General features: G+C 37.4%; 1 protein-coding gene across 1 annotated transcript in view; it reads left to right on the top strand.

The window, feature by feature from the left end:
- The window catches only part of PDE3A (phosphodiesterase 3A), a 247,103-nt gene that overhangs the window by 199,330 nt on the left and 34,303 nt on the right, over positions 1–13,470 (top strand). Inside the window, exons 3-5 of the mRNA XM_014457540.2 lie at positions 2,073–2,330; positions 4,486–4,640; positions 5,638–5,762. Of these exons, the coding sequence (XP_014313026.1) occupies positions 2,073–2,330; positions 4,486–4,640; positions 5,638–5,762 (538 nt within the window). The remainder of the gene's footprint in view (positions 1–2,072; positions 2,331–4,485; positions 4,641–5,637; positions 5,763–13,470) is intronic.

Genomic DNA, 13,470 nt, shown 5'->3' with positions numbered 1-13,470 from the left:
GTTTTATTTTTTAAAAATATATTTTTATTGATTCCAGAGAGGAAGGGAGAGGGAGAGAGAGAGATAGAACATCATGATGAGAGAGATCCCTGATTGGCTGCTCCTGCACACCCCCACTGGGGATCCAGCCCTCAACCTGGGCATATGCCCTGACCGGGAATTGAACCCGGTGACCTCTTGGTTCCTGGGTCGACGCTCAACCGCTGAGCTACACCCGGCTGGGCAGATTTGTAAGTTTTAAATATTGAGAACATTTTGAGGAAACCTCTCTAAATATTAATTATTAGAACATAAACTGTTAATTTCCATGTCAGAAAGTCTAGAAATGTATGTCCTGGAAACAAAGTTTGACTTAAATTTTCAATTTTTTAGGGAAGGTGTTCAACTTGTTAGTTCAACTTTATTAGAATGACATGGATAGAAATAAATATTACTCTTTCAGAAGATCATATTGAGTTTTTCAGAAACATAATAATTAGAGATGCATTTGAAAATTTATGTTTCTACAAGGGAATGTTAACCTAGTTCACTGTCATTTCTTGTGGACATTTTGGAAGTTAACAATATAGATACATAAGTGAAATGTACATAATTATACATCCTAAAGCTGTTTCTATTACACTAAATTTTTATACTGGTTTATAATATATATTTAGGCCTACACACAGATAAAAACATGGCCCAATCCTATATAATGAAAGGCTAATATGCAACTTGAACGGCAGAATGACCAGTCGCTATGATGTGCACTGACCACCAGGGAGCAGACGCTCAACGAAGGAGCTGCCCCCTGGTGGTCAGTGCGCTCCCACAGGGGAAGCGCCGCTCAGCCAGAAGCTGGGCTCATGGCTGGCGCGCACAGCAGCAGTGGCAGGAGCCTCTCCTGCCTCTGCAGCCTCTCCCTCCTCTGCAGCAGCACTAAAGATGTCCAACTGGGGAGCAGGCCTAAGCCGTCAGTCAGACATCTCTTGAGGGTTCCCGGACTGCGAGAGGGTGCAGGCTGGACTGAGGGACCCTCCCCCTAACCACCACCCCACCCCACCCCCCCCCCGAGTGCATGAATTTCGTGCACTGGGCCTCTAGTAATTAAATAAGACATTAAATACAGGTATGTATACATAAGAACTTAAGATGAAAAGGCTCGGTATTTATTCCAGTGTACTAGCTCAGCACTTAAGCTGAAGCATGAGAGTACTTGTGTTTGCAGCCCAGCATTACTAAGTTCCAGCTATCTGATTCTGATTTTGCCAAGTTATTTTTTACTAATAAAAATGAAGGTAATGCCTGGCTGGTGTGGCTCAGTAGTTGAGTATCAACCCATGTACCAGGAGGTCATGGTTCAATTCCTGGTCAGGGCACATCCCTCGTTTCTTCCTATGGACCCTCCACACACACACACACACACACACACACAGGCCTTACCACACTAATGTCTCTCAGTCTGATAGGCAGTTTGGCAAAATATGATAAATGTGTTGCAGAATTCCAGAACTAAAATGTCTATTCTTACCAACCACCAGAAGAGGGACAATTTGTGAATTTGAACACAAATTGAGTTGCTTTCTGTGCTTATCTCTAATAGTAGTTGAATAGGTACCACAAACTAGGCTAAAATATTACATCTTAATAAAGCTAAAGTTTTGTCTTTTCAGAAAGAAATTACTAAAATTAAAATCGTATAGTATATTAACAATGTTATTTCCAAAATGAAATTTCTAGATAATATACATTAAAATGTCGAGCTCTTCATAAGGAATAAGGAATATGAAGTTTTCTCAGGTCCTCTGAAATGTTGTGCCTTTTAAAAATTAATGTTTATGTGTTTAATCTCTTTAAATATATCCTCCCCTTCCCAAATTTTAACATTATGAAAAGTGTGCCATGAACACAAACATGGCGGAAGCCATGGCAAATTTTGGAAAATTTTGAAACAGAAACGTGTTTTGAATGTTACTCTCCTGTAGCCCCAAAGAGTCAATTCAGTCCATTTGGCAAACAAGCCCAATTTCATTCTCTGTGCCTTCAGATGCAGGCCTTTGCTTATCTGACTGTTCCTTTGTTTGGTGTCTCAGTCTTCAGGAACCAGCATCACTGTGGACATTGCCGTGATGGGCGAGGCTCACGGCCTCATTACCGACCTCCTGGCAGACCCTTCTCTGCCCCCCAATGTGTGCACATCCTTGCGGGCCGTGAGCAACCTGCTCAGCACCCAGCTCACCTTCCAGGCCATTCACAAGCCCCGAGTGAATCCTGTCGTTTCCTTCAGTGAAAACTATACCTGTTCTGATTCTGAAGAAAGCTCCGAAAAAGACAAGCTGGCTATTCCCAAGGTAGGTAGGAATGACACACCCATGGAAAGCCTAAAGGTTTTCTTTTTTCCTCTAGGTCTCTCTCCTGTCACTCTGAACCCATATGCTAATTTAAGTCAGTGTCTCAGTGAAATGTCTTGATTATGGTGACCAGAGTAATGAAAGTTTAACGTGAAGTCTTCTGTCCTTATACTTGATTGCTTTCTGTAAAATAAAATTTTATGTTACCTTTTTTTATTCAGACTTTCAAGAAGTTTTTACTTCTATATGCCAGGCCCTGTTGAGTGGGATAAGGTCATGGCAGAACAACAATAACAACAAGTCCCTGGTCCCATTCTAGTGTGGCTTCTGTGTAAAATCCATTGCCTCTGAAACACACAGTTTCTTCACTCTTTGCATTCTTAGTATGGTATCCTTCATTGTACCCTGATGGCTTTCCCAAACCCAGTAAGATTTGAACTCAGAACAGTTTTAGTTGATTTTGGATTATTTAAAGTAAAAAATGGTCTTCATGTTTTGTATAATTTTTTTTCTTTTTACATGTAAGTTATACTAAGAATTTTATAGAAGTAAAGCTATAGGGAATAAGTCCTAAACTTGGTTTAGACCTCACATTAGTTGAGAACAAGCCGTATTAAAGACTAAAAATAATAAATAAGTCAGAACTTAAGTGGTCCCTGGTACCTCCTGCACCGTTATCTATTTGGGAAGCCAGCAGCCATTCTCTTGAACTGGTGATCAATCAGTAACATGCAAGCTCTTGCTGTTGTGTCTCTTGGCTCAGGAATGTGTTCTTTATACAACTTTGTCAATTAGCTGTTTGCATAGTTTCCTTCCAACATCTACTTCTCTGAGAAAGGTATGGCTCAGCATGACATGGCACGGAGAGAGATTAACTGATTCCTTTGGCTCTCAAAATAGATATGAAGTCAGTGACAGATTTATAGGCAACAATCCTAGTATTTACAATGCGTGACCTTTTGTCTTGCTATTGAATTACCTTCTGAGATACAAATTAAGATCTTTAAGAGGCATGGAGAACTACTTAGTATCAGAGGTATATACTTCACTTCTCAGAAATTTCTAAATCCTCAGGAGAGCAGACTGCATCTTTATAAACTGTGCTTCCATGATTGGTCTATTGACCAATGGTTTGAGCTCCTACCTATGGTAACAGTTGCTGCAGTTGTAGCAGAATACCTCCACTTTCATTTTTAAGATGAAGGCCCTCTTTACCATACTGGTGCTCATCCTAGTGAGCTCAGAATCTTGCCTCAGTGCTGATGATGCCACATACCCCACTGAGGATATGAAAGGAGAAGAAATAATAAAGAGAAAGTTGCAGGTCAACCAGAAAAGTCTCCTACTAGGAGGAATTGGTACTGATGACATTACCCATAGGCCTGAGGTCTAAGTAACATTAACCACAAAGAGGTGGTGCATTTTATGTTACACTCTTACTCTTTTTATTTAAATATATTTTTTATTGGTTTTAGAGAGGAAGGGAGAGGGAAAGAGAGATAGAAATATCAATGATGAGAGAGAATCATTGATTGGCTGCCTCCTGCACACTCCCCACTGGGGATCGAGCCTGCAACCCAGATATGTGCCCTTGACCAGAATTGAACCTGGGACCTTTCAGTTTGCAGGTCGGTGGTCTATCCACTGAGCCAAACCTTCTAGGGCCACTCTTTTACTCTTATGTCCTGTCATTTGTACGTCAAGAAATTAAAAGTAAATTAATAAACACTTTGGTGTAGAGACTGTTGTGCAAGATGATATCAATTAATTCATGCCCCCAAACAAGTGACTTTTGAGGGAAATCTTTTGCTCATAATAACTAAAATGACATGTGAGTATAGGTATATAAATTCTGTTGAACTAATAAAACTATAAAATTACCTCAAAAGTAGTTGACTATCATTCCAATAATCCTATATTTGTGTAATCATTGAAGTGAATATTTCAAAATGTTATTTTATAGTATTCATTTCTTTTGACCACAGTCTTTTATTGCATATCTGAGTACCCACATTTTAGACAGGTGATAGTCAACCAATATAGTTTAATAAATTTGCTTCCAAGTAAAAGCCATTTTCCCCCATTATATGACATTGAGGTTGGTGATAGAAAATATGCTTGGTAATAAAATAAAATCTACTCTCCTCCTTCCTAGCGCCTGAGAAGGAGCTTGCCCCCCGGTTTGTTGAGACGAGTTTCATCGACTTGGACAACCACCACCTCAGCCACAGGTCTACCCACTTTGGAGCCGGCCCCAGTACGGCGGGATCGCAGCGCCAGCATCAAACTGCATGAAGCACCTTTACCAAGGTAAGCAATGCTCCTATTCTTTTCACATCTCTTAGAGAAGTTACTTGTCAAACAGGAATTGTAAATTACAGGGGAAGGGAGGCCCAACCAATTAGAGTTGGTTGGAGGCCAGCTTTGGAAATGAAAAAAGTGTAGGCATGGTTTAAATGCAGAGCAGCACAGGGATTAGCATCAGATAATTAGGCTTACATTGTGTTTTGAGCAATGCATGCAGATTAAGTTTTGGTTTGGAACATCTCCAAAATATAGATCCCATTAATTACATCTCTATGTAACATTCTCTATTCTACCGATAGATTACTAATTCCAGATTTATTTACAATAATAACCTAGACAAACGAAGGCTATCCTGCAGAAAGCATTCCCTAAATGAAGCTCACTGTCTGTTACCTTTCATCTAGCAAATAGCATCAGTGTGTTTGGAAGCAGGTTCATCATTCGCATGTTTACAAGGAGATTTTGATCATCATCCTTTTTTTCCCAGGGTGTCACCAGGAAAAAAAATTGTAGGCTAAATCCCTGTAGCTGACCTTTTCCTTCCCAAGGAAATATTGCAAAAATATTATTTTTGAATGATTTTACAAGCATTTAATTTTTTTATTTAGATATACCAAGAATGATAAATAATAAAGAACTCAATTCATGTAAGTCCCTCTGCATCTTAACTAGTTAATTTGCCAAGTTGTTAGGAAACCTATGAGGGACATGATTCTATAAGTAGAAAGAGGTGTTTGGTTCCTATTAATTGAATAAGTAGGAAAGTTATCTTTGCGCTTTTGTTAACCCATATGCTTGATGAGTGACTTCTAAATCCACACAGCAGAGATTGAGCTTAGTTGTCCTATTTTGTCATTTGGACAAGGTGATCCGGTCACTGAACCTGGACCATGACTCAGATGGCAAGTCTAATATGGAAATGATGGTTGGGTTTTGGCAAGTTCTGCCCCAATGGTTGATGAACAACTTACTTCTTTTTCTTTATGCTCTGTCTTTATAGTGCTGCTAGTTCCGATTCTTGGAATAACCCTGCGATGATGACCCTCACCAAAAGCAGATCCTTCAGTTCGTCCTATGCCGTTTCTGCAGCTAACTATGTAAAGGCTAAAAAGCCAAGTCGCCCAGGTAAGTGACTTGCTGGGAGAAGAGTTCCTATTCACTGAGCGTGCAGTCACCGAGAGAGCTAAGCCTTAAGTGTTTAAATAAGATTCAGAGGATGCTCTGCACATGGGTATATTTGGTTTGACTCTTCTAGAAAGAAAAAACCTCAATAACCAACTAATTACCCAAATTTTCCACTTTATATGATGAAACGGATGCTTTCAAGGTTGCTATACCAGATATTCTACCTTGAACATATTGGATGAATAGGAAATCACTCTCACCATTGAAAATAATCTCTTGAAGCATCATTTTATAATATCAGAGCTAATAATGTACTTATGAAAATTCAATTTTATTCTTAGTGGCTATTCAAAGAAACTTATTTTTCAGAAGTATGATATTTATAGGAGCTTGAAGAAATGCTTTATTTACTATACATATTATAATTTTTCCAAGAAATTCTTACTTATGTCACTCACCACCCCCTTCTCACTGGGCTGTTAAGACATTCAAACTCTGCCTGCCTTGATAGCCCCAAACTCCAATTTTTGTGTCATCAGCCTCATGACATTGCTAATAGCTCTGCTGGCTTGTTTTCCTAATTGCTGCCTCCTGCTGCCTGGGTTCTCAGCCTTTTGCTCCATGCTAATTGTTAGTAAATAATGCTCTGAAAGGAAGAACTGTTCATGGGATTTTAGTCACACTGCTAAGGATCTCTTCTTTCTAGAAACCTAGTCCTCCACATTCGTTGTCTCACCTTGAAAGGTTTTTTCTTTTAAATTCAGCATTTCTATTGGTTGTCAAAGCAACTGGAATTTACTACAAACTACAGAATCATAGCCAGAAGCAGAAGTTCTCAAAATGACAATGTTTTTATGAGAGTTAGAAAAGTAGTACTCACATCCCACTGATATTTCAAGAGACCAACTTGAAATATACTCTTAAGTATAAGAAACACAAATTAAGGAAGCATTTCTGTTGTCTGTTTTTACATCTAGAAAGAAAATTTAGTGATTTCTTTCCCTTTGATTACCCCCTTTATATTGGTGACTGTTTCTTGAAACCATTTAAGCACCAACGTTGCTTAAATCTCTACTGTTTGGTGTTAGGAAGGCACTTTCTCCAGCAAGTATACTTTTATTGGAATTGCATCACTGAGTGAAACCAGTAAAGGTTATTTGGTTTTCCAAAAACTAATCAGGTCCTCTCTGCTCTTTGAAAATGTTCATTAAATCTTATAGGTCATATGACTGAGAAATAGACTTGAGCTTTCACCTAGGCCAGGAGCAGGCAAAGTGGGAAGATACTTAAATTGAGTTGCCCTTAGGGCAGATACAGATTAGCTCAGTGTTGTGGAGACTCAGGTGGGACTCCAGCAAGGTGAAGGAACTGGATGTGAGCATTTCACATTAAACCTGAGACTTTTAAAAAGTACTAAAGTGACCATAGGTCAGGAGGACCCCTAGGCTCCCTATAAAAATATGTGCAAATAATTTTTGAAGGAAAGCATCACCAGGTAAGGGCCATATGATTTCAACATATCAAATTCATACAAATCAGAACTTGCAACCAAGATCACTAAGCACGCAAGAAACATGAGTTAGAGAAAAAGGAAAGAAAAATAACTTTACAGATCTCTAAAAGGGTGGAGATATTTAAATGCTAAAAATTTTCATTTAATTTTAAAATATTAAAAAGAAAAATACAAGGTTATAAAAATAACAGCAATGGGAGAAGATATCAATGAAGGTCATCTAAACATAACTTTTAAAAATATAAGCAAGGTAATACGATATGTTAAGTGACGTAATATAGTATTCAAGGGAAAATTAATAAACGGGGAGGCAGAAAATGTGAAGAAACTACCCAGAGTGCAACATAAATGAGAAACTGGAAAATGTAAAAGATTTTAAAGAATATAAGAAAAAAATTAGACTTTCTAATTAGATGATCATAGTTGTAGTAGAGAACAGGGGACATAAACTCTGAAGAAAAGTGGAGTAAAGGGGGAAAAAATTCACACATGGACACAAAATGGTGAAACTACACAGCATCAAAAATAAAATTTAAAGTCAGCCAGATAAAGTCAAATAACCTTTTCCAGAAGAGCAGTCAGTCTGAGAGCAGAACTTCCTGGAATAAAGAGCATCAGAACACAGAATATTTTATTCAAAGTTCCGAGAGAATCTAATAGTCAACCTATAATTGTGTGTCTGTCAAATCTATCTCACAAGAATAGGAGTGAACTAAAGACATTTTCTGATAAGTCAAAATTTTACCAACTACCAAATTTTAACTACAAGAACTTATGATGGATGAAGTCTAGAAATAAAAGTGATAGCAGGGAAGTCTAAGATGTAATAAAAATGGTGAATAAATAAATTTGAAAACCATGAGTCCATCAAACAAACATCATATGCATAAATAATAGCATTTCCAGATTTGTGGGTATTTTTTAAAGATAGAATTAAAATATTGGACAATAATATGTTACTCAAAAAATGAAATATGAAGTGTTCTACATTTTGGGTAGCTCAGGAAGTGGATTCAGATGAGGAAACTGAGACACAGAAATGTTAAGTAAATTGCCCGAGCTCACATAATTCATCCTAAATTCTCTATTTTGTCTTAATGATTTTATACTAGAAAAAAATTGAAAACAACAAATTGAGGCAATTTAAAATTAAAATCTTTTGGCACTGCCCTTGACTGAGTACAAGATAATGGAAGGATTTGGTTTTCTGTCTCTCATGTTCTTCATTTAGGTAATAAAATTAAAATCACAGTAACCAACATGATAAACTCAAGAAGGTGAAATTGAACCATTATGTTGTATACCTGAACTAATATATTGTTACATGTCAATTTTACCTCGGTAAAAAGGGAGAAAAGGAAGCTGAAAGTTATGGCTAGTGATTTCACTGTAACAGAACAGATGAGGGAACAGGCATGAGGAACAGCCTCATCTTCCTGTGTCCTGCTCCCCAATTCATATGACTGCTCTCAATGAGAAAGGGCAAAGTGCCAAAGGAAAAGAATGCCCATGTAAGATATTGCAAAGACAGATGGTAGAAATTAGAGCCACAACCAAGGCAAAAGTCTCTTTCCATTCTTGGCATAAAGTGCATAAGGTATCTCTATCCTGATTACTTTGGAGAGGACTTTGCATTGTGGCATCTCTAGACTGCTATCACAGCAGAGCTAAATGTTTATAAAATAGCCTATGTATTAAGCATGCTTGATTCAACTAAAATTCCTGCGAGTCTGCCAAAAGGGGAAAAAAATCCATCAAGAATCAGAGACCTGAAATTCAATTACAGTTCTCCCTGATCAGATGGGTCCTTCTGCTTTGAAACCCTTGTTTGCTTTTAATGATGGTATTGGGTTGATTGAGCTAACTAGGTGTGTTATGTTTGATATGACTGACTGTGACGCCGGCTGCTTTTAACTAAACTATGTGGAAAGGGACCTGGTAAAGTCCCTTTATGTGGCAAAGAATGTAAGGAAATAGAATCAAAGTGTGAATAGAGTCTAAGGAGGAAAATACCAACCAATAAGCAAAAGAGGTAGGAGAATGCAAGCAAAAAGTAGAAAATAAAACCACTGAAAAATAAGTGAGCTGTTTTTAGAGGGGACTAATGAAATCTGTGCTTTGCACAAATCCTTTCAACAGTGTGTCCTCTAGCTTGATCAGTCAGCATTGATTTAAATAGTTGAAACACAACCAGTTATTTAGTTACTATTATAAAATAAATGGGTGAAATCACATGAGTCTTGATTAAAGCATAAAATAGGAGATTGAAATATGACTTGCATTTTCAATCTTGCTTTTCTATTTATGAGTCACTGACAATGTAGAGCTGCCATTATGCCATTAATGAGCCTTTAGAATTCCTCTGATTTCATACTTAGTGCGCTTGTAGTAGTCCCTTCCCAGATTCTTATAGTTCTTATAAATTCTTATAATCTTATTTTAATGATTACAGATCTTCCTGTAATCATTAAGATTATAAGAATTTTATAAGAATTAGATCTTATAAAGATTAAATTTTATAAGATCTTTCTGTAATCATTAAAGTAAGCTAGACTGAGTTTTCCCTATAGAAAATATGAAATGAGAGATAACTTAAATTATGACTTTGTGATTTTATTTTTGCATTCTCTATAGTTTAGATACATGTTCTGTTTTGGAAAACTATTAGGATTGTCCATTTGCCTGTGGGCAGGGAAAAGAGGCGTGTATTTATCAGACATGCTGGTTCCTTTCTTGTTCAATTAAAATTAAGCTGAGAGAGTTTTACAGCACAAAACAGATGGATTCACTTAAACGATTTCCTTCCAGTATTGTTTATCATCTCCCTTTGGTTGCCCAAAGTTCCTTGTGTCTTGACACACATTTTTTCATGCTCTTGGGAGCAAGAAATTACAGACTGAATTACTCAAAGGACCTGGCATTTTAGAATTTTTTAAAGTTGTATCTTAAGTTTTTTTTTATTTTTTAATGTTTTAAGTATTTCACATTAGACCAGTTTCAGTTACTCAAGGATTTGTAGTTCATGAGCTAATATGTCTCTTTTCTGGAGTCTCTTAAAATTACTGAAATATAAATGAAGAAAAGCATATTTGAATGAATACATATTTATCGGAATCCCTTCACCAGGTTGTGTGTATAAATGTGTGAGTGTGCAACATAAAGGTGGATGAGATTTCAAATGTTATAAAGTTCACTAACATTACACCCGATTACACATAAACTACCTTAAAAAACAATCTTTTCTTGAAAACTTAAAAAAAAGGGTCTTTCTCCCATTTCCTTGGAGTATCCAGTTTCTGTGTCTGATATAATTTCATTTGTAGTCTTTCCTTTCTAAAAAGGTTATTTGGTTTTTATCTGCCCTTATATCTTTCTATCTACTTGAAAACTAATATGTAAACATGGGCCCATTTCCTATGGCGTTCTCTTTCTGTTTTTAAAGCTTTAAGTAAACTAAGATAATGCGCACTGTGAGAAATGGTAGTTCGATTTGGGGAACAAAGGAATTTATATGTTTATACCTTATCTTCTCACCTACAGAATAAAAATATCCCTGTTTTTCAGGGTTGCTGCCAAGACTCTTGCTTGTTAGCTATATTCAAAATACATAGACTCTCAGCTCTGCAGAAGCAAAGTGCTTCTCCTCTGTTTCAAGGTTTATTTTAAATTTCATCCCAGGCAGTAAATGTGGAGTCTTAAGGTCTGCTTATTTTTTTTTAAGTTTAGTTAATCCATGAGTTCTAAGAACTCTAATCGTTGAGTGGATTTTTAAGAGAGAATTTCATTTCTCTGAGAACATCAGCTGGCATCTACTAAAAATTAGCAATGAAAAAAAAATCACTCTTCTCGTAAATGACCTTCAGAGAGTACGCTGTGTCAAAACAGAAATGTGCAATGTTTCCACGGGCTTTGTAAAAAAGTGGCAGAAACTTGTCAAAAAACTCACAACTACCTAGCAAAATAATGAAGGAAATGTCTAAGGCAGCGGTTCTCAACCTGTGGGTCGCGACCTCTTTGGCGGTCGAACGACCCTTTCACAGGGGTCGCCTAAGACCATCCTGCATATCAGATATTTACATTATGATTCATAACAGTAGCAACATTACAGTTATGAAGTAGCAACGAAAATAATTTTATGGTTGGGTCACAACATGAGGAACTGTATTTAAAGGGCCAGAAGGTTGAGAACCACTGGTCTAAGGCAATGCCTATCAGGAGTCTCTTTTTTTTTAAGACCGCAATTAAACCCTTGCCTTGGCCCGCAGCTCTGTACCATCTTACCCAGCAACCTCTCTGGCCATGTTCCCTGCCCCTCTTCTTCCTCCTTGCTAAGCTGAAGCCACACTGATCCTCTGGTAGGTCCCTCTTTCTAGAACATGCTTCCCCAGGTGCTTGTCTAAATAGACATTTAGATCTCTGTTGAAATTTTACACTGAGAGCATTTCTGTCCTCTGTCCTCTACACCCGCATTATTTTTCTTTCTATTACTTAAAACTGCCTGACTTTCTTTTCTTCCTTTTCCTCCTATACCTCTTCCTTTTTTTTTTCTTAACCTTCTTTTTCCTTCCTTCCCCTTTTCTCCCTCCTCCTCTTCTTCTAAGGCCTTTTCTTCTTCTTCTTAATTTTTGTTTCCCCACAATAAAGTGGACACTCCATAAGAATAGAGCATTTTGTGTTCACTACTGCCTCCTTAGCCCCTGGAACAGGGCACACAGTCATTATTCCTTTTCAGTGGTTCTCAACCTGTGGGTCACGACCCCTTTGGGGGTCGAACGACCCTTTCACAGGGGTCGTCTAAGACCATCGGAAAACACATATATAATTACATATTGTTTTTGTGATTAATCACTATGCTTTAATTATGTTCAATTTGTAACAATGAAATTGGGGGTCACCACAACATGAAGAACTGTATTAAAGGGTCACAGCATTAGGAAAGTTGAGAACCACTGCGACAAATCATTGAGCTAATTTGTAACCTTTATAATACGTCACACCCCATCCAGCTCCTTAATGCTTATCATGCTTTTTTCTAATATATCCGGTGACTCAGTCAGCTGTAATCTAACAAATAGTCTAAATTAAACTAGTCGTTTTCAGCCTTTTTAAAAAAAAACAGAGCATACATATACATATGTGTAATAATGTGAATACGATGTTATATAGCAGGGGAGAAGTGAGAAGGGATTTAGAGCTTGTTGAAAATTTTATTTCCTGCATTTTCTAAAACTATAATAAAATCTAATTACATTAGATTTTAATATAATTTACAATATAAATCTAATATTAGAGATAATATTAAAAACTAAATTTCTTCTGGGACCTCCAAATAAAGTCTCTTTTTTTTTTAATATATTTATTGATTTTTTACAGAGAGGAAGGGAGAGAGATAGAAACATCGATGAGAGAGAAGCATCGATCAGCTGCCTCCTGCACATCTCCTACTGGGGATGTGCCCACAACCCAGGTACATGCCCTTGACCGGAATTGAACCTGGGACCTTTCAGTCCGCAGGCCGACGCTCTATCCACTGAGCCAAACCGGTTTCGGCTAACGTCTTTTTTTAAAAAAAAAAATTTACAACCATTAATACTTCGCAGGTATCTGTAACACACTTGCTGCACCCAATGATAGGTTGGTTGAGAAACTGAGATAAATATGTAGTGAACTTAATTTTCTTTTGGCTTAAGAGATGATGTGATATAAAGGGTTGTCAATATCTTTGCTAAAATAGCTAAGCCTTTTCACTAGAAGTAGAAATCAAAATTAAAACCGTAAAGCTTGTCATTGTACAGAGCAATACAAATGCTGCCTAGTAAGAAATGCATTCTCCCATGGGCAACCTCTGACAGAAGTGGCCAAAAAGCCACCTTTTACAAGAATAACTGTCCCCACTCCATATTCTCCTGTTGACTATCACTGTGACCCTGGGAAAGTTATTTTACCTCTCTGGGCCTATGAGGTTTCAGTTAGGTATAAAGGCCAGGGTTCTCTTGATCAGGAATCAACAATAGAAATATTGAGAAAAGGACCAGGAGGGGTTGCAGGCCTCCACACTGAATCAAAGGAAGATTATGACATTAAAACAAAAGAAATAACAAAACAAAAAAACTTAATTACAAAGGCACTTCAGCAAGCTTCGTATTCCTTCCAGTGGGCCAAGAAAACTGTGGGTGTGACCAACAAAACATTTGG

Source organism: Myotis lucifugus, unplaced genomic scaffold, assembly GCF_000147115.1.
Source record: "Myotis lucifugus unplaced genomic scaffold, Myoluc2.0 scaffold_78, whole genome shotgun sequence".
Taxonomy (NCBI): Eukaryota; Metazoa; Chordata; class Mammalia; order Chiroptera; family Vespertilionidae; genus Myotis; species Myotis lucifugus.
Note: the sequence above shows the minus strand (reverse complement) of the source record. Positions and strands in the feature narration are given on the sequence as shown.